Source organism: Saccopteryx bilineata, chromosome 6 (genome assembly GCF_036850765.1).
Source record: "Saccopteryx bilineata isolate mSacBil1 chromosome 6, mSacBil1_pri_phased_curated, whole genome shotgun sequence".
Taxonomy (NCBI): domain Eukaryota; kingdom Metazoa; phylum Chordata; class Mammalia; order Chiroptera; family Emballonuridae; genus Saccopteryx; species Saccopteryx bilineata.
Window position 1 is genome coordinate 113911669 of NC_089495.1, and position 22265 is coordinate 113933933.

General features: G+C 37.2%; 1 protein-coding gene across 3 annotated transcripts in view; it reads right to left on the minus strand.

Annotated features, from left to right (window-relative positions):
• Nucleotides 1–22265, minus strand: part of SGCG (sarcoglycan gamma) — a 454763-nt gene that overhangs the window by 50177 nt on the left and 382321 nt on the right. Inside the window, exon 1 of one of the 3 annotated variants that reach the window (XM_066236854.1) lies at nt 16890–16932. The exons of the other annotated variants lie outside the window; for them this stretch is intronic. Coding sequence (XP_066092951.1) covers nt 16890–16907 — 18 coding nt within the window. The 5' untranslated portion in view covers nt 16908–16932. Of the gene's footprint in view, nt 1–16889; nt 16933–22265 lie in introns of those variants that run through there. 3 annotated transcript variants of the gene reach the window in all.

The window sequence follows — 22265 nt, forward strand, 5'->3', positions numbered from 1 at the left end:
GAGGAGAGGAAAAAAAGAGGGGGGGAATAATTTCCTTTTTTAAAAAATTTTTATTTTATTTTATTTTTCTTTATTTCATTATTATTTTTTTTAAAAAAAACAACTCTTTTCGATTTGTTATTTTTTTTAACTTTTTATTCTTTATTAAATCTCATTAATACTATCAACAAAACCACCCTCAGATGCCATTAAGGAAGAGAAAATCGAATATCATGGATACAAAAGAAAGAGAGGTAACACAGCTAGATGAGGAAAAATCTATGGAGAAAAAATTTAATATATTGGAAACCTTGGAGCTAAATGACAGAGAATTCAAGATAGAAATCCTAAAAATCCTCCGAGATATACAAGAAAACACAGAAAGGCAATATAGGGAGCTCAGAAAACAACTCCATGAACACAAAGAATATATGTCCAAGGAAATTGAAACTATAAAAACAAATCAAACAGAGATGAAAAACTCAATTCACGAGCTGAAAAACGAAGTAACAAGCTTAGCTAATAGAACAGGTCAGATAGAAGAGAGGATTAGTGAAATAGAAGACAAGCAACTTGAGGCACAACAGAGAGAAGAAGAAAGAGACTCAAAAATTTAAAAAAATGAGATAGCCCTACAAGAATTATCTGACTCCATCAAAAAGAATAACATAAGAATAATAGGTATATCAGAGGGAGAAGAGAGAGAAAATGGAATGGAGAACATACTTAAACAAATAATTGATGAGAACTTCCCAAGCCTGTGGAAAGAACTAAAGCCTCAAGTTCAAGAAGCAAACAGAACTCCAAGTTTTCTTAACCCCAACAAACCTACTCCAAGGCATATCATAATGAAATTGACACAAACCAACAGCAAAGAAAAAATTCTCAAGGCAGCCAGGGAAAAGAAGAATACAACATATAAAGGAAGGCCCATTAGATTATCATCAGATTTCTCAGCAGAAACTCTACAAGCTAGAAGAGAGTGGACCCCAATATTTAAAGTCCTGAAAGAGAGGAACTTTCAGCCACGAATACTATACCCATCAAAGCTATCCTTCAAATACGAAGGAGAAATAAAAACATTCACAGATACAGAAAAGATGAGGGAATTTATCATCAGAAAACCCTCACTCCAGGAATTACTAAAGGGGGTTCTCCAATCGGATACAAAGAAAAACAAAAACAAAAACAGAGCCACAAGTAAAAGCTCCAAGAAGAACACAATAAAACCAAATTTAAACTGTGACAACAACAAAAAGAAAGAGGGGGAGAAGACGGAGATTAACAGTAGCAAAGGACGATGGAGTGCAAAAGTACTCACAAAATAGTTCGCTACAATGAACAGGGTAGGGACCCTTTTCATTACTCAAAGGTAACCACCATTGAAAAAACCACCACAGAAGCACATGAGATAAAAAAGATAGCAACAGAGGAAAGATGTATGGAATACAACCAAATAAAAACAAAAGATAGAAAAACGAAAGAGAAGGATCAAACAAGACACAAAACTAACAGAAAGCAGGATATAAAATGGCAATAGGGAACTCACAAGGATCAATAATTACACTAAATGTCAATGGATTAAACTCACCAATAAAAAGGCACAGAGTAGCAGAATGGATTAAAAAAGAAAATCCAACTGTATGCTGCCTACAGGAAACTCATCTAAGTAACAAGGATAAAAACAAATTCAAAGTGAAAGGCTGGAAAACAATACTCCAAGCAAATAACATCCAAAAAAAAGCAGGTGTAGCAATACTCATATCGGATAATGCTGACTACAAGACAGGAAAAGTACTTAGAGACAAAAATGGCCATTTCATAATGGCTAAGGGGACACTGAATCAAGAAGACATAACAATTCTTAATATATATGCACCAAACCAAGGAGCACCAAAATATATAAGACAGCTACTTATTGATCTTAAAACAAAAACTGACAAAAATACAATCATACTTGGAGACCTCAATACACCGCTGACGGCTCTAGATCGGTCATCCAAACAGAGAATCAACAAAGACATAGTGGCCTTAAACAAAACACTAGAGCACCTGGATATGATAGACATCTACAGGACATTTCATCCCAAAGTGACTGAGTATACATTTTTCTCCAGTGTACATGGATCATTCTCAAGAATTGACCATATGTTGGGCCACAAAAACAATATCAGCAAATTCAGAAAAATTGAAGTTGTACCAAGCATATTTTCTGATCATAAAGCCTTGAAACTAGAATTCAACTGCAAAAAAGAGGAAAAAAATCCCACAAAAATGTGGAAACTAAACAACATACTTTTAAAAAATGAATGGGTCAAAGAAGAAATAAGTGCAGAGATCAAAAGATATATACAGACTAATGAAAATGACAATACGACATATCAGAATCTATGGGATGCAGCAAAAGCAGTGATAAGAGGGAAGTTCATATCGCTTCAGGCATATATGAACAAACAAGAGAGAGCCCAAGTGAACCACTTAACTTCCCACCTTAAGGAACTAGAAAAAGAAGAACAAAGACAACCCAAAACCAGCCGAAGAAAGGAGATAATAAAAATCAGAGCAGAAATAAATGAATTAGAGAACAGAAAAACTATAGAAAAAAATTAATAAAACAAGGAGCTGGTTCTTTGAAAAGATCAACAAAATTGACAAACCCTTGGCAAGACTTACCAAGGAAAAAAGAGAAAGAACTCATATAAACAAAATACAAAATGAAAGAGGAGAAATCACCACGGACACCGTAGATATACAAAGAATTATTGTAGAATACTATGAAAAACTTTATGCCACTAAATTCAACAACCTAGAAGAAATGGATAAATTCCTAGAAAAATACAACCTTCCTAGACTGAGTCAAGAAGAAGCAGAAAGCCTAAACAGACCTATCAGTAGAGAAGAAATAGAAAAAACCATTAAAAACCTCCCCAAAAATAAAAGTCCAGGCCCTGACGGCTATACCAGCGAATTTTATCAAACATTCAAAGAAGACTTGGTTCCTATTCTACTCAAAGTCTTCCAAAAAATTGAAGAAGAAGCAATACTTCCAAACACATTTTATGAGGCCAACATAACCCTCATACCAAAACCAGGCAAGGATGGCACAAAAAAAGAAAACTACAGACCAATATCTCTAATGAATACAGATGCTAAAATACTAAACAAAATACTAGCAAATCGAATACAACAACATATTAAAAAAATAATACATCATGATCAAGTAGGATTCATCCCAGAATCTCAAGGATGGTTCAACATACGTAAAACGGTTAATGTAATACACCATATCAACAAAACAAAGAACAAAAACCACATGATCTTATCAATAGCAGAAAAGGCTTTCGATAAAATACAACACAATTTTATGTTTAAGACTCTCAACAAAATGGGTATAGAAGGAAAATATCTCAACATGATAAAGGCCATATATGATAAACCATCAGCTAACATCATATTAAATGGCACTAAACTGAAGGCTTTCCCCCTTAAATCAGGAACAAGACAGGGTTGTCCACTCTCTCCACTCTTATTTAATGTGGTACTAGAGGTTCTAGCCAGAGCAATCAGACAAGACAAAGAAATAAAAGGCATCCATATCGGAAAAGAAGAAGTAAAGGTATCACTTTTTGCAGATGATATGATCCTATACATCGAAAACCCCAAAGAATCCACAAAAAGACTACTAGAAACAATAAGCCAATACAGTAAGGTCGCAGGATACAAAATTAACATACAGAAGTCAATAGCCTTTCTATATGCCAACAATGAAACAACTGAGAAGGAACTCAAAAGAATAATCCCCTTCACGATTGCAACAAAAAAAAATAAAATACTTAGGAATAAACATAACAAAGAATGTAAAGGACTTATATAATGAAAACTATAAACCATTGTTAAGGGAAATCGAAAAAGATATAATGAGATGGAAGAATATACCTTGTTCTTGGCTAGGAAGAATAAATATAATCAAGATGGCTATATTACCCAAAGCAATATACAAATTTAATGCAATTCCCATCAAAATTCCAATGACATTTTTTAAAGAAATAGAGCAAAAAATCATCAGATTTATATGGAACTATAAAAAACCCCGAATAGCCAAAGCAATCCTAAAGAAAAAGAATGAAGCTGGGGGCATAACAATACCTGACTTCAAACTCTATTATAGGGCCACGACAATCAAAACAGCATGGTATTGGCAGAAAAATAGACACTCAGACCAATGGAACAGAATAGAAAGTCCAGAAATAAAACCACATATATATAGTCAAATAATTTTTGATAAAGGGGCCAACAACACACAATGGAGAAAAGAAAGCCTCTTCAATAAATGGTGCTGGGAAAACTGGAAAGCCACATGCAAAAGAATGAAACTGGACTACAGTCTCTCCCCCTGTACAAAAATTAACTCAAAATGGATCAAAGATCTAAACATAAGACCTGAAACAATTAAGTACATAGAAGAAGACATAGGTACTCAACTCATGGACCTGGGTTTTAAAGAGCATTTTATGAATTTGACTCCAATGGCAAGAGAAGTGAAGGCAAAAATTAATGAATGGGACTACATCAGACTAAGAAGTTTTTGCTCAGCAAGGGAAACTGATAACAAAATAAACAGAAAGCCAACTAAATGGGAAATGATATTTTCAAACAACAGCTCAGATAAGGGCCTAATATCCAAAATATACAAAGAACTCATAAAACTCAACAACAAACAAACAAACAATCCAATAAAAAAATGGGAAGAGGATATGAATAGACACTTCTCCCAGGAAGAAATACAAATGGCCAACAGATATATGAAAAGATGCTCATCTTCTTTAGCTATTAGAGAAATGCAAATCAAAACGGCAATGAGATACCACCTCACACCTGTTCGATTAGCTGTTATTAGCAAGTCAGGTAATAGCAAATGTTGGAGAGGCTGTGGAGAAAAAGGAACCCTCATCCACTGTTGGTGGGAATGTAAAGTAGTACAACCATTATGGAAGAAAGTATGGTGGTTCCTCAAAAAACTGAAAATAGAACTACCTTATGACCCAGCAATCCCTCTACTGGGTATATATCCCCAAAACTCAGAAACATTGATACGTAAAGACACATGCAGCCCCATGTTTATTGCAGCATTGTTCACAGTGGCCAGGACATGGAAACAACCAAAAAGCCCATCAATAGATGACTGGATAAAGAAGATGTGGCACATATACACTATGGAATACTACTCAGCCATAAGAAATGATGACATCGGAACATTTACAGCAAAATGGTGGGATCTTGATAACATGATACGAAGCGAAATAAGTAAATCAGAAAAAAACAGGAACTGTATTATTCCATACGTAGGTGGGACATAATAGTGAAACTAAGAGACATTGATAAGAGTGTGGTGGTTACGGGGGGGAGGGGGGAATGGGAGAGGGATAGGGGGTGGGAGGGGCACAAAGAAAACAGGATAGAAGGTGACAGAGGACAATCTGACTTTGGGTGGTGGGTATGCAACATAATTGAACGACAGGATGACCTGGACTTGTTATCTTTGAATATATGTATCCTGATTTATTGATGTCACCCCATTAAAAAAATAAAATTATAAAAAAAAAAAAAAAAAAAAATGTTGACTGGGACACTGAGGACCCAGGTTTGAAACCCCAAGGTCGTTGGCTTGAGCATGGAATCATAGAAATAACCTCATGATCACTGGTTTGAACCCAAAGGCCTCTGGCTTGAGCAAGGGGTCACTGGTTTAGCTGGAGCCCCTGCTCAAGGCACATATGAGAAAGCAATTAATGAACAACTAAGGTGCTGCAACAAGGAGTTGATCCTTCTCCTCTCTCTCCTTTGCTGTCTTTCTCTGTCTATCTCTCACTCTGTCTCACTTGTTAAAAAAAAAAAAAGAAAAGAAACTAATAAAGATAAACTGCAAGTTTAGAAAAAGCCCTAAAGGGGCAAGCCACCAGCCAGTGGTCCCCCTAAGGACAGTGAGGACAGTGGTTATGCTTTTACCCCACGTACTCCTGCCAACAGCAGGTACTCACAGACACCTGCAGCCCCAGCCCCATTTATCCACTTGTTTTCACAGCAAAACTCTCCAGTGAGTTGACTGTCCTCACTGTTTCTCTACTTCTGTGATCTCCACTCTAAAACCCAATACCAAACAAGCTTTCACACTTACCATTCCATTGAACTTACACTTGAAAGTTCACCAACGACCTCATGTTGCTAAAGAAAACGTGCACTCACATGACCTAGGATCAGTGCTGGCCAAATAGTCATTGCCTCCTCCTTAAAACATTTTTTCCACTTGGTTTTCAGAAACTGCACTTGGTTCTCTTCTCACTGCAAAGATGGCTCCTTCTCATTCTCATCTGCTGCTTCCTCCGTTCTCCCTTCCCCAGGCTCAGCCTTAGACTTCTCTTTTTTCTCTGTATTTACCCCTAGTTGTGGAAGCATCTTAAAGTTGAGGACTTCCCAGTGCCTATTCCTAGCACACACTCATTTTGAACTCAAGACGTGTATACCCAATTGGGAATCTCAAAGTTCATATGTACCAAACTGTGACCTCACTCCCCAACCTGCTCCTTGTTCAACTTTCTCATTTCACTAACTGATAGCTCCATAAAACCTTAAAACCTTCTATGGCTTTCTATTTCAGTCAGAATAAAACCCAAAATCTACCTTGACTGGCACAACCCATCCCGTCTTCATCCATGGTCACTCTCTCCCTTAGTCCTTTCGCTCCACTCATGCTAGTCTTATCCATAGATACTCCAAGCATGACCCACCTGAGGGACTTTGTAGTTACAATTCCCTTTACCTGGGAGGTCTTCTCCCAAATAACTGCATGGCTCCCCTTTATATTACTCAACTCTCTGTTCAAAGATCATTTATCAATAAAGCCCTCCCTCACCATCTTATTTAAATAAGGACACCCTCATGTACACCACTGACTATCTATCTATATTCCTTCCTGCCTTTTTTTGTGGCCATAGCACTTAACACCCCATGACATACTATATATTTTACTTACTTGCTTCATTTTAAACGCTCACCATACCTCACATAAGCCACTAGATGGTAGTATTTTCAGCTATTTTGTTATTTGTTGTATCCCTGGCTCCAAGAAGAGTACCTGGCACATGGTATGTGCTTGATAAATATTTGCTGAATAAATTAAATACAAATGTTAAATGTTAAAACACTCAGATAATATTATTTAAGCCATAAGAAATGATGACATCAGATCATTTACAATAACATGGATGGACCTTGATAACATTATACGGAGTGAAATAAGTAAATCAGAAAAAACTAAGAACTATATGAATCTAGACATAGATGGGACATAAAAATGAGACTCAGAGACATGGACAAGAATGTGATGGTAACGGGGGGGGGGAAGGGATGGGGGAGGGGGCGAGGAAGGAGAGAGGGGGTGGGGGAGGGGAGGGGCACAAAGAAAACCAGATAGAAGGTGACGGAAGACAATTTGACTTTGGGTGAGGGGTATACAGCATAATCAAATGTCAAAATAATCTGGAGATGTTTTCTCTCAACATATGTACCCTGATTTATCAATGTCACTGCATTAAATTTAATAAAAAAATAAATAAATAAATGTACAACAAGCAATAAAATACATTAAGAGTTAGTTACTTCAGAGCTTCAACTGTCTACAATTAGTAAGTTGAAACCCACTCAAAATGGAGTATGGTTAGTGCGACTAGTCAGTTGTTTACTGAGAAGACTCAGTAGACTGTGCTATAACCAGCTGCGGTTCTCCCAGGGAAACGGAAGCTAGTGAATGAGCTCTACTTAATTTATGGTTACCCCAAATCTGTGCACCGCCTTTGCCAACAGCTGGAGTAGAGGCTGGACCCCACTCCCTTAGCAGAACATAAAAACTACAGGCTGACTTTACAAAAAAATAATGAAATAGCACCTAATATTAGAATTCAAAATCTATTTTCTAAGATAAAGAATTTTGAGTTTTAGTTATATCTCAAACAAATTATTTTCATAGACTCTTTTAATTTCTTAAACAATTTATGTTATTAAAAAAATTACACCTATTTTTTCTGTTAACCATCTTTGAAAGTACATTGATGGTATACTTGATTTTGATTGGCTTTAAATGCTTCTCTCTAATGTAGTACTTAACATTTTAGCACAGAGGGCTCCAGATATAAAGCATTCTGTTTTTCCAGAAATAGTATTTTTATATGCTTTTAAATTCATAGTTCCTTATTTATTATTTAAAATAAAACCACTTAAAGACAAGAATTCTGTTTTCTACATTTATTGATTCTTGTCATATCATGTACTATAGTGAATTTAACATAGTATAATACTAAATAAATGTTGTTAAGTAACATTGTTACATTCAACTAACCTTTACTGAAATGCCTAGTTTGGACAGGTTATTGACAGGAGTTTGAGACAGAGGTGATAATAGATGGATGGTGTTCAAAAGGAACAAATATAATATGATTTTTTAATAGTATCATTTTTTAAATATTTTATTTATTTATTTTTAGAGAGAGGGGAGGGGGAGTGAAGCAGGAAGCATTGATTCCCACATGTGCCTTGACCAGGGAAGCCTAGGGCTTCAAACCGGTGAAGCTCAATGTTCCAGGTCAGTACTTCATCCACTGCACCATCACAGATCAGACTGTATATGGTTTTTTAAATGTAGGATTGAAAAGGAACTAAACAGACCTCTTAGAAATGAGAGCTTCAGTTATTTTAAAGTTCAAAGAATGAGTTAAAGTTAAAAGACAGTTTCCCTTATATCTAACAGATTACATAAAGCTAAAAAGGAGAATCTGTATATAGGAAGCTAGACCTTGGAAAGCACAACAGAGTGAAAAATGATGTAGGAAACATGAAGGTAAGTTTCAAGGACCTGGCTGATGAATGGAAAATGTTTAAATATGTCTACTGAAGCCCCTGTGGGAGTAACTAGAACAAATTTAAGGAAGACAGTGATTACAGAGGTAATTGCCAAACGTATTCTATAACTGAAGATAAATGAGATTGAAAACAGACACTGACTTTTGAGCAGGGCAAATAACTTAAATTATTAAGCACAATTATCCTGAATCTGGAGAACACCAGAAGCAGAGCAACTTCTTGACAAGTATGGGTCCCAGATTTCAACTTTGTAAATGTGGAGTCATATTGCAAAGTTAATGATATAACCCCCATAAAAGCATGTGTGTGTGTGTCTGAGAGAGAGACAGAAATAGAGAGAGTCTATGGGCAAAGAGTCCGTGGACTGGCAAAGAGTTTCAAGTCAATCCTTCCCTAACCAGCACTTCCTGTTAGGGAACTTGCAGAAAATAATTCTGAGTCCTTGAACTTTTGATATATATATTCCTTTGGTAATAGTAAAGTTAATAATAAATTCACCATACTCATCCTTACTTTATGACTACATTTTTTTTCAATTAAATTGGCTTAAATATATTTAATATTTAACTTGAGCTAAAATGAATTAAGAACAATTTAAAAGCCATTTTTAAGACTTATGATTTTTTTAATGTAAGTTTATCTACTTTTTTAGTTTTATTTAGACAATTTTATCAGGGTGACATTGGTCAACTAAGCATATAGATTTAAAGAAAACACCTTCAGATCATTTTGACATTCAATTATGTTATATACCCATCCCCCAAAGTCAAACGTGCTCCATCACCCTTCATTTGGTTTTCTTTATGCCCTCCCCTTCCACCACCCTGTCCCTCTCCTGCCTTCCCCTCCCCCTGGTAACCACTGCACTCTTATTTATGTCCATGAGCAGTGGCTAGTGAGGGGGCAGGGGGGGTCTATCATGCCCCGGGCGCCATTTGCAGAGGGTCGCCAAACGGTCTCCAAGACAAACAAGAAAAGCCTAGTAGAAGCGTAGTTAGAGGGGAGGGGCACCAATAAAGTGTCGTGCCCTGGGTGCCAGATATGTTCGCTACGCCACTGTCCATGAGTCTCAATTTTGTGTCCCACCTATGTGTGGAATCATGCAGTTCTTAGTTTTTTCTGATTTACTTATTTCACTCATTATAATGTTACCAAGGTCCATCCACATTGTCGTAAATTATCTTATGTCATCATTTCTTATGGCTGAGTAGTATTCCATAGTGTATATGTATCATTCTTCTTTATCCAATCCTCTATTGAAGGGCTTTTTGGTTGTTTCCATGTCTTGACCACCGTGAACAATGCTGGAATGAAAATGGGACTGCATGTATCTTTATGTACCAATGACTTTGAGTTTTGGGGGTATATACCCAGTAGATGGATTGCTGGGTCATAGGTAGTTCTATTCTTAATTTTTTGAGGCACCACCATACTTTCTTCCATATGGTTGTATTACTTTACATTCCCACCAACAGCGAATGAGGGTTACTTTTTCTCCACAGCCTCTCCAACACTTGTTATTACCTGTCTTGTTGATAATAGCTAATCTAACAGGTGTGAGGTGGTATCTCATTGTAGTTTTGATTTGTATTTCTCTAATAGCTAGTGAAGATGAGCATCTTTTCATATAGCTGTTGATCATTTGTATTTCTTCCTGGAAGAAGTGTCTGTTCATGTATGACTACATTTTAAGATGACCAAATTTGTTCAAGTATAGCTTTACTTTATCTTTTAGTCAAATTCTCAGCATCATGATAAAGTACATGAATTGTAATGCTCAATTGTAATGCTTAAAAATTTTGTAAAGTCACAATTAGCATAACCTCACAATTACATATGTCTCTATTGTACATGTGCACATAAACACAATCACACAGATTAAAAGGTCATCAAATTGGTCTGTTTTTATTTTTTATTATTAATTTATTGTGCTGACATGGTTTCAAGTGTCTTGCTCAATATAACACCCTCTCCACACTGCATCATGCCCCCCATGCCTCATGCAAGGTCTCTTTCCATTTCCATTTCACCTGCTTTGCCCCACCTCCTACCTGTCCGCTCTTTCCCTCTGGAATTGCTACCCTCTTGTCTCTGTGTTTTGTATATATAATTTGCCTAATCCCTTAACCTCCTTTGACCCCACCCTTCTTCCCCCTTCTTTGTTACAGCTATTGTCCTTTCTTTTTTGCAATAGCATTGACTTTTAAACTAAAATGGCAAACTCTGCCATTTTAAAAAGTCCCTTACAAAATCACCAAACCAACAGAATAAATGCCAACAAAATAAGTGATTAAGAAAACCTCAGACTCCTTGTTATTAAAATATTAGCTTATAAAACTGTGGTTTTAGGCCCTGGCCAGTTATCTCAGTGGTCGAGCATCAGCCTGGTGTGAAGGAGTCCCGGGTTTGATTCCCAGCCAGGGCACACAGGAGAAGTGCCCATCTGCTTCTCCACCCCTCCCCCTCTCCTTCCTCTCAGTCTCTCTCTTCCCCTCCCACAGCCAAGGCTCCATTGGAACAAAGTTGGCCCGGGCACTGAGGATGGCTCTATGGCCTCTGCCTCAGGCGCTAGAATGGCTCTGGTTGTGGCAGAGTGACGCCCCAGATGAGCAGAGCATTGCCCCTTGGTGGGCATGCCGGGTGGATCCAGGTTGGGCACATGCGGGAGTCTGACTGCCTCCCCGTTTCCAACTTCAGAAAAATACCAAAAAAAAAAAAAAACCCAAAACAAAACTGTGGTTTTAAAAGTCATCTATAGTTCATCTATAGGCTTATTTAAAAGTCTTATGTTTATAAAGGTAAGCAATGAAGATTTATATATACTTTTCTTAATGCTTATCCTAGTGTTTATTAAATAAATTCAAACATCTGAAACTTAACAGTGTCATAGTATAAAATATTTGACTAAGAAGTAATGGTCACCATCCAGAAATTGAAGTTGGCAAAATTAGACACAATAGTAATTGAGCAAAAACAGTACTTGTGTCCATTAGGAATGCAACACAACATATCATGTAACAAAGACTGTCACATTTGGGGACCCAGCCTCTTAATTAGACCAGGTGTTATTGGTACCAAACATGGCATGGTTTGGTATAGATTACACCTACCACCACTCTCTAATGTAGTGTACATACATCAAATGGAGAGAGAAAAATTAGTACAGTAGTTGACTGCAGTAAGAGCTGAGGTGATGTTAACAAAATGCTAAACAAGGAACTGCTGGAAGTCCAAAAGCAGCTCCGTATCTCCTGCTGTATCATGTTAGGGTGGGACCTACTGTTTTCTCTTCTGTCCCTAAAACATGCTTCCTGGCCCCATGTGGTTGTAGTTCAGCCACCGGTCATGTGCACACATCTCCACTGTTACAGGCGTGGTACATGAAACAGGCTGACCAATCAGGGAATAGGGCTAGTGAATAGCATTGGGAAGTTGACCCAAGCAGCAAGCCACTCCGCATCACTAGTCTCCAAGAGAAAAGCTTTTCTCTGTTTTCAGAAGCTAATGAACCAACATCTGTTTTTCCTGCCACGTAGAGCAGGAAAGGAATTAGAAGTTTTCCAGAGAAGAAATTAGAAAGAAAGAAAAAAAGGGAGAGAGGGTCTGACAGTAACATCCTAATGACATCATAAGAGAACCTAAATTAAGCAGTGTCTGGTTTACCTTATGAAGTAGTAAGTTCCAACTTTACTTAAACATTTTGACTTGGGTTTCTGTCGCTTGCACCCAATACAATCTTGAATAATGCATAAAACAAAAGTTGTAACTCCAAGAAATCTATGATAAACCACAGAATAAGAAAAAAAATCTACTAAATTAGTGTTTTTAAATTATTTTTTACCTATTTTCCTCCCTACTCAATGGACTCTTCTAAAGAACAATAAAGTTTTTAAAGATAAGGATGTTCTTCCTGAAAAAGTAATTTTATCAACTTTATCTTTGGCTGATGTCAGAGAGATCACATGATTTCTCTGATTACAAATTCAATATATATATTCCTATGCTCATTTTACTCATTCTCAATTTTATTTTATTCATTTTATTTGAAATAGATAACTGCTCACTCCTTGGAACTACTTTCTTTTCTTCTTTTCTTAACCCAATATTCTTCTAATTTACTCTCTGTCTCACTGGACTTTGCTTGTTAGCCTCTCTCATTATCCTTTCCTCCCTCTCCTTCTGTCTCTGCCTCTCTCTCTTGCCTCTAAATGTTCTGAAATGGTTCTGGAACTCTCTCCTTTCCTCTTGATCTATTCACTGTAACAGTTTTACATTATTTATAAGCTGGTGATTCCTACGTTGATATATCTATCTAAAAATCTCAGAACTCTAGCCCTGGCCGGTTGGCTCACCGGTAGAGCGTCGGCCTAGCGTGTGGAGGACCCGGGTTCGATTCCGGCCAGGGCACACAGGAGAAGCGCCCATTTGCTTTTCCACCCCTCCGCCGCGCTTTCCTCTCTGTCTCTCTCTTCCCCTCCCGCAGTCAAGGCTCCATTGGAGCAGAGATGGCCCGGGCGCTGGGGATGGCTCTGTGGCCTCTGCCTCAGGCGCTAGAGTGGCTCTGGTCGCAACATGGCGACGCCCAGGATGGGCAGAGCATCGCCCCCTGGTGGGCAGAGCGTCGCCCCATGGTGGGAGTGCCGGGTGGATCCCGGTCGGGCGCATGCGGGAGTCTGTCTGACTGTCTCTCCCTGTTTCCAGCTTCAGAAAAATGCAAAAAAAAAAATAAATAAATAAATAATAAATAAATAAATAAATAAAAATCTCAGAACTCTAGACTCACATATCTGATCATTGTCTTCTGATATCTCCATCTGTTATATCAAACTGAAGTTGTTCAAATATAACTTAATTTCAGTAACTTTGCCTCTTCCACTTACCTCCTCTTTCCCTTTCTTCCTTCACACCTCAGCGGTTGCACCACCTATTTCTAGTGGATTGCCCCAGAAGCCTGAGTCTCATCTGTGATTCCTCTCACTCCCAATCTAGTTTATTAGTAAGTCCTATCAGATCCACATCCTAAGTGAAGTTTCCATTCATTTTGCTCTCATCATCTGTGCTGACTGCTCCCATCCAGCTCTTCCTCTGCTAGCCCCTTCATTGATCCCCTACTCTTGTTCCAGAGTAAGATCTTCAAACACAACAAGACCACAAGTCTCTCGCTGAAGGTCAATCAGTGGCTTCCCACAGCACCGGAGATGAAGTTCCACTCCTGCCAGTGGGGCCTCTGCAGCCCCACCTTATGCCATCCTGCCCTTCTCAACATTGGTTTTCCTCAATCCCTCAAACAATAAACTTTCTCCTACCTTATAGCCTTTGCACATGTTGTTCTCTCTCCTAGAAAATTGGTCCGTACCATGCGGCTGCCACTTCTGTTGCCCATCAGAGAGGCCTTCCATGAGTACCTTTCTCATGTACCTGTTGTCCTGTAATTTCCATAACTAAGTTTTGCTTTTTTTCCTCCTTAGATTTTTTTCAGGATTTATAATAAAACATTTATTTTTTAATTGCTTCTTTCTTTTTAACTGTTATCTCCATTGAGGCAGGAAGATGTCTGTTTTGTTAGGTTATATACCCAGCAGCTACAGTAGGGACTGGACCAAGTTGGGACTCAGTTATTTGTATTTGTATTTGTTAAAGATAGGAAAGCAGAATAAAGTATGTTAGCTTCTATAATTTATTTATGGAACAGTCTAATATGTAGGATATAATTGAAAACCTAAACATTCTATCTTTACCAGTACTTCATATATCTCTCATACTTATTCTTTAACAGATACTCTACCAATTTAAATAGAAGCTCCATGAACAGCTAGGAAAGAATTGAACAGAAGGGGAAAATGATAGATTTACACATTATTACAGTGTGTCTGTAAAGTCATGGTGCACTTTTGACCAGTCACAGGAAAGCAACAAAAGACGATAGAAATGTGGAATCTGCACCAAATAAAAGGAAAGCCCTCCCAGTTTCTGTAGGATGATGTGGCAGCATGTGCGCATGCGCAGATGATGACATAACACCGTGTATACAGCAGAGCAGCCCACGGCCATGCCAGTCAAGATGTGGATGAAACAGAGGAAAGTTCAGTGTGTTCTGTGGCTCACTAAATTAGAATCCTGACCAAAGTGCAACGTGAATATCGGCACGTTTATAACGAAGCGCCACCACATAGGAATAACATTACTCAGTGGGATAAGCAGTTGAAGGAAACCGGCAGTTTGGTGGAGAAACCCCATTCTGGTAGGCCATCAGTCAGTGACGAGTCTGTAGAGGCTATACGGGATAGCTACCTAAGGAGCCCTAAAAAATCTGTGCATGAGCCCACATTTAACTGCACTGAATAAATATGAAACTGGGAGAGTTTTCCTTTTATTTGGTGCAGATTTCACATTTCTATCATCTTTTGTTGCTTTCCTGTGACCGGTCAAAAGTGCACCATGACTTTACGGACACACTGTTTTTTCCAAACCCTTTTATCACCTTAGTGATATGATTAATGCATGTCATAATTCATAGGCTGAAACTTCCCTTATTTCACATCTCAGTGATCCAGCAATTACTCCATTTTCCAGCATAAATATTAATCCATAAATATTCTTTATGTTTAAACAGTTTTTTAAGGTTCAAGATCATATAAAGTTCTATATAAGATCAATGGGTTGAATTTGGGAGGAAGATTAACATCAGAAAAGCACTTTTTACTTCTGCTTTTCTTCTATAGTACCTTTTCTTTAGTAAAGATGGTATGTCCCTTTTGACATCAAATAAAACAGACTGAGTTCTAAAGGCATGCCTCAATGAGCTCTACGATGAAAACTGTAATGATCCGTTCTGTCGACTGATCAATTCAAGTGGCCTATCTGGTTTTTCTTCACAATGGGAACTCCTGATCACCCCAGTCCTGGCATATATTCTGACATTTGGGCGAACTCATCTCCAGAGCTTTATGGCAAGGCTTTGATTTTGCCACCTGGCCCTGTCAGTGAGCTGCAAGGCATAGGGCCACATATCTTTCCTGATCCTGTACCTGGTTACTTGAGCCTGACGTTCTGCAGGCTATTTTATGTTCTTCCTTTCCTCCATCAGACTGGCATTCCCTCCTTAAACTCTGCTCCAGCCCGAGGTGCTGCTAACGCTCGAGAGAAAATGACAGACAGGACTAACTTGGAGACTCAGAGCCTCTTACAATTAAGACTCCTGAACAAAAGTGGGGGGGGGGGGGGGAAGGCACAATATTATTTTATCTTGGCTAATCTCTTTGTCTTTAAAGCACACTTCTTTGATTTTGACAGTCCAAAATTAACGAGAGTTTATTCATTGTTTTAAAAATATGTACGATTTTGCTCTGGCTATATAGCTCGGTTGGTTGGAGCATTGTCCTGGAGCACAGAGGTTGCCTGACTGGGGATAGAATGAATAAATAAATGGAATATGTATATTAAACATATGTATGATTTTAGAAAAAAACCCTATGGTTACCTTTCTAAAAAAGTTTTGTCTTTGTTTTCACGTTCTGCCAAATTACTTAGGAAATACCTGCAAATGTGTGGAACATTTGATTGCATTTTTTGGAAAGGTATGTCAACAAAAAAGTATCACTAAATAGAATGTTCAATTATGCAGCTATTCAAGAAAACTTCTTTTTACAGATGTGGGTTTCACCGAGTTATTTAGCATCTTATAACTTATAAAAGTTTTCCTAATATCTTGTTGATGTAATAGTTTTCTCCTAAATCCAATATGCTTATAATTCAGATTCCCAGAGTTCTTAAGTTTTGTTTAACTCCTACACACGCTGGCATCTTTCTCATAGCCAGTGGAACATAAGTGTTATTGGTCAATTACATGTATTTCATGTCATGAAAATTAGGTGTCATAAAGGTTATTTTGCCTCTGATAACTATTATTCTTTCAAACTAAGCCATTTTACTATAATTGGACAACTAACATTCACAATCAATTCAGTTAACTGTATATTAATTGCTCTGATACATACCCAAATATATTTAAACATTCCATATATATGGAGGCATATATTTCATTAAAATTTGTCATGATAGCTCCACATGGAAAATGCACAGCTCCTAGAATAATATTTAGCACAGAGTAGCATTATACTTCCTATTATTGAACATTAAGTATTAAATTCATGGTCTTTTTAAGTCAGGTCATACTAGTATTTCAAAGAATAAGTATTTATAGAACATGATGATGCTATATCTTGACAAAGTCCTAGAAACTGTTAACTGTTACTACAGATACAACTCATATCAAATCAGAACCCCAGAGTATCATCAGTATAGTCAATCAAGACTCAAATACCAATTTACTAAAATTATTATATAAATAATTTATATAATATTTACGTGTTGTCTATATAAACTCATATTAAAATATTTAAAATAAAACAATTATGTTAAAATGATTTTCACCATCCATTTTTCATAATATATGTATAAAAAACTTGAATATTTATTTCATGTAATTGTCTTAAAATGTTTTGATAACAGAATATGATTTAATCAAAGTAATCACCAAAATAGTGATGACCTATAATTTGTCTATATCGAGAGTAAAGAGACAATTATTTGCTTTAATTTTTATTTAAGGTGGAATTTATACAGGCAGTTGTGCTAGTAGCTTTAACTTACCTCCCTACTTCTGAATCCAAGCATATTAATCTGAAATGCAAATTTCTCTCTCCTGCCTCCAATTTCCTATCTTATTCAACATCCAAAAAATACTACATCTATGTTCCCACACTATTTGCCTCATATCCACAAGAGAGGGATTTTTTTCCTGTTATTTCCTGGCCGGTTCCATTGTCTATAACACTGCCAATAGTCATTGACCAAGTGAAGGAATATAATACAAAGATGAATTCTCCATTAAATATTGTTTTTAAACTATTGTTCTACAGGATTATAACTTGGTCCTACCTAAAGAAGTAAAATAATTAAGGCAAGAAAATTATTTTCTGAAATATTTATACGAAAATAAAATAGTCACAAAAACAAGAAGCCTTAACTGTAGCAGATACTGTATGTAGCGTGCTGCACAGATGTCCGTCATCAGCGAGGGTCTCATTCTCTCAGCTGCCAGGACTGTTCCCTGCTCACAGCACATACCTGCGTCCCTGTTCTGTATCTGCCTTTGGCTGAAGAGAGCCGATTCCCAGAGCACATACATACAGTGTGTCCGTAAAGTCATGGTGCACTTTTGACCGGTCACAGGAAAGCAACAAAAGATGATAGAAATGTGAAATCTGCACCAAATAAAAGGAAAATTCTCCAGTTTTAAACCTATTCAGTGCATTTTGATGTGGGCTCCATTTGTTGCCCTACACACATCCAAACAATAGTGAAGTTCTTGCCACATGTGGGTAAGGACGTCTAGTGTAACAGAGTGAATAACGTCTGTGATTCTTTGTTTCAAGTGATTAATGTTGTTGATACATTCAATGTACACATGTTGCTTCACATAACTCCAAAAGAAAAAGTCTAAGGGCATCAGATTCGGGGACCGTGGTGGCCATGACTTGACAGAACCACTGCTGAGGGAATAGTCTATCCACTGCTGAGGGAATGTTTTTTCCAGAAACTCACGAGCAATGGTGGCATAGTGTGGAGGAGCACCATCCTGTTGAAAGATGACATCTTCTAGAAATTGTGGCACTGCATATAATTCCAACATGTCAAGGTAGGACTTTGCAGTCACAGACTGCTCTGGGAAATAAAATGGTCCTAGTACCTTATGCATCAGGCCACACCACACGTTCACTTTAGGGATGTTACGTTCGTACTCAACGTAGGCATGAGGATGTTCAGCAGCCCATATTCAAACGTTATGGCAATGAACATGTCCACAGATATGGAAGGTTGCCTCATCACTAAACACAATCTTCTGCAAAAATCTTGCATCATTGTCGATCTCATGAAGCATACCTGTAGCAAACGCGCATTGTGCGAGTCTATCCACCGGTTTGATAGCTTGCAACAGCGACAATTTGTAAAAGGCGAAAGATTTATGCGATCTGAAGAGAAACCAGAGTATAACAGCGACAATTTGTACCCGTAAAACAGAGGAGTTTCTTTAACAACTTATGAACTGTAGTCTTGCTTAGGTGTAATTGTCGAGGTCAAGCACGCACAGATTTTTTAGGGCTCCTTAGGTAGCTATGCCGTATAGCCCCTACAGACTCGTCACTGACTGATGGCCTACCAGAACAGGGTTTCTCCACCAAACTGCCGGTTTCCTTCAACTGCTTATCCCACCGAGTAATGTTATTCCTATGTGGTGGCGCTTCGTTATAAATGCGCCAATATTCACGTTACACTTTGGTCACAAATTTAAATTTAGTGAGCCACAGAACACACTGAACTTTCCTCTGTACCGTCCACATCTCGACTGGCATGGCCGTGAGTGCTCCGCTATATACAGCATCATCTGCGCATGCACACATGCTGCCACATCATCCTACAGAAACTGGGAAAGTTTTCCTTTTATTTGGTCAGATTTCACATTTCTATAATCTTTTGTTGCTTTCCTGTGACCAGTCAAAAGTGCACCACGACTGTACGGACACTCTGTATATAATATCAGACTACTCAAGTTAAACAGTAACCTCCTTGTGTAAATAGTCACAAAATCCTGAGGAAACAGCTTTTAACCTCGAACTTAAAGTAACTTCAATAATCTAGATAACATGAACAGCAAGTCCATCTTAACTGCTCATGTACAGGAAATGTTACAAGGGCACTAAAGTTAAAACTAGAGATATTTTCTACATTACACAGAGTACTTGGCTCAAGATACGTGCATAATCAAAGAATCATTGTTAAACAACCAGTCTATGTTCTGTCATGGTATCCTCAGCATTTACAAAATTACAGATAGCTAATTCATATAGATGAACCCAGAGGTATCCTGGAACTGAAATTAAATGTTTCTCCATACTTTCTGTTATTCTGCTCTTAATATCAAAGTGTATATCATACTAAGCCCCAGAAGATATTCTAACATTAATTTGAACTCATTAGCCTTTCTCTGTCTTTCCCTATCAGAAGTATCAGAATACCATTTCCGTCATTTAGAAAGCATTACGTTTTCAATGCATACAAAACTAAATATACTTTGCCAGAAGTCCAGCAGTTTCCTGAAAAATATTACACTATAAACAAGTATGTTTTCAGTGACATGTATAATAAATTGTTGAAATGCATTGTCAATATTCATCACATTGTTTCTTTCACGTTTTACAGACACAATTCAAAATGTTCAGCTCCCGTCCTATCAGAAACAGTGTCATGATCACATTTCGATTCCAATTGAAACTAAAACCCATACTAGATTTTACTCCTTAGTAAAAGAACAGCATTTGTAAAAGAACATTGCAGGTAAGACATGCGTCTGTATTAGTACTAGAAGAAACAGTTCATCAGAGTACCTTCTTCCTTTAAACCAGACAGCAAACATAAAATACCTTTAAAGACTTCCGGAAACTTTAGCACTGTCTATGACATCCACAGCATACAAACGTTCAAAAGTGACCATAGATATCAACCCTGTCTTTCCACACTTTACAAACACCACCATAATCACCTCTCACATTTACTGTGGTTTTTACTGGAGTTACACAGTTTCTGCTCTTCAGTGCTTGGCAATACTTTCGAATTCACGAGGAGTTTATATATCATACTACTCAATTTTGTTACATTGCAACATGCATAATAAAATTTTGCTTAGACTCTTAAATTGAATGAAATCATGCTGTTTCAAATAACTGTTACTGTACTTTATGTAAGAACTACTAGTACAAAGACCATTTCATACTTCTGAGGATATTTTCTTCTTCCAGAACTTTGGTTAATGCATTATTACACGTCAGAATGACTTTTTTGTTATATCTGGGTTTTTGCATACTCAAGTTGAAGTGTTCTGAGGTAGCTTTTCTCATGTGCACATTATTTTCTATTGAAAATTAACTTTAGGCAGTCATGATTATAATTCAAAACTTTCTGCTCAGGGAGATCTTTCAAGTTGAGTTTACAGAAAGTAATTTTTTAACATAACAGTGCTTTATTTTTGAACAGGATTTTAACCAGCACAAAAAGTTTTATATAAAATCAGATTCCTCAAGTTGGAAAGTAACCTTATAGTGTAAATAGAGTTAGAAAATTTTGAAGAAAACAACAGTTAAACCTGATTTTAAAGATAACCATAATCTTCGAACTAACACGAGCAGCAAGTCTAACTTAACTGCACATGCACAGGAAACGTTAGGAGAGCACAACACTTAATTCTTGAGATAGGTCTACATTGTACACAATAGTTGGTTCTAGATACGTGCAGAATAAAAGAACAATTGTAAAACAATCCGTAAATATCCTGTCGTGTTTTCCTCAGTGTGTACTAGATTGGACAGAGTTAAACCGCAGAAATGCAGCCAGATGTATCCTAGCACTGATATGAAATGAACCTATATACTTTCAGTTATTCTGCCCTGAATATAAAACTATATCTCACACTACGCTCCAGAGGATATTCTAAGGTTAATGTAAACTATTTAGTGTTTTCTGTCTTTCCCTATCAAACTTGTCAGAATAACTTTTAAGACACATAGAAAGTAGTAATTTTTTTTTACTATGTGCATAACAAAACATAGCTTAACGTACTTCAAGCAATTTCCTATAAATTATTACACGGGGAAACAGTATGGTTTCAGTATCTCGTAGAATGAATTGTTGAAATGCATTGTCAACATTCATCGCATTGTTTTTTTTTTCTCCAAAACATTCAGCTCCTAACCTACCAGAAACTGTGCCATGATTGCATTTAGATTCAAAATAAAATGTACAACACATACTGCATTTTGCTCCATACTATCTGAACAGCGTTAGAGAGTGAACCTAGAAGTTAAGACATGCCTTTTTATTAATACTGTGAGAAACAGATCATCAGTACACCTTCTTCCTTTAAAGCAGAGAGCAAACTTAAAATATAGTTAAAGCATACCATAGGCTTTAGCACTGTCTATGACATGCACAGTACAGAGACGTTCAAAAGAGAACATAGATATGAACCCTCCATTTCCACTCCTTACAGACACCACCATAATCACCTCTCATATTTACTGCGCTATTTAAAAGAGATACACAGTTTCTGCTATTCAGTGCTTGGCCATGCTTTGAAATTCATGAGGAGTTCATATACTACTCAGTGTTCTTACACTGCAACGTGCATGCAAGAAGTGTGCTTAGAATCTCAATATTAATGGAATCATGCGATTTCAAATCACTGTTACTGTATTTTATGTAAGAACTTGTACAAAGGTCAGTCCATACTTCTGAAGATTTTCTATTCTTACAGAAAT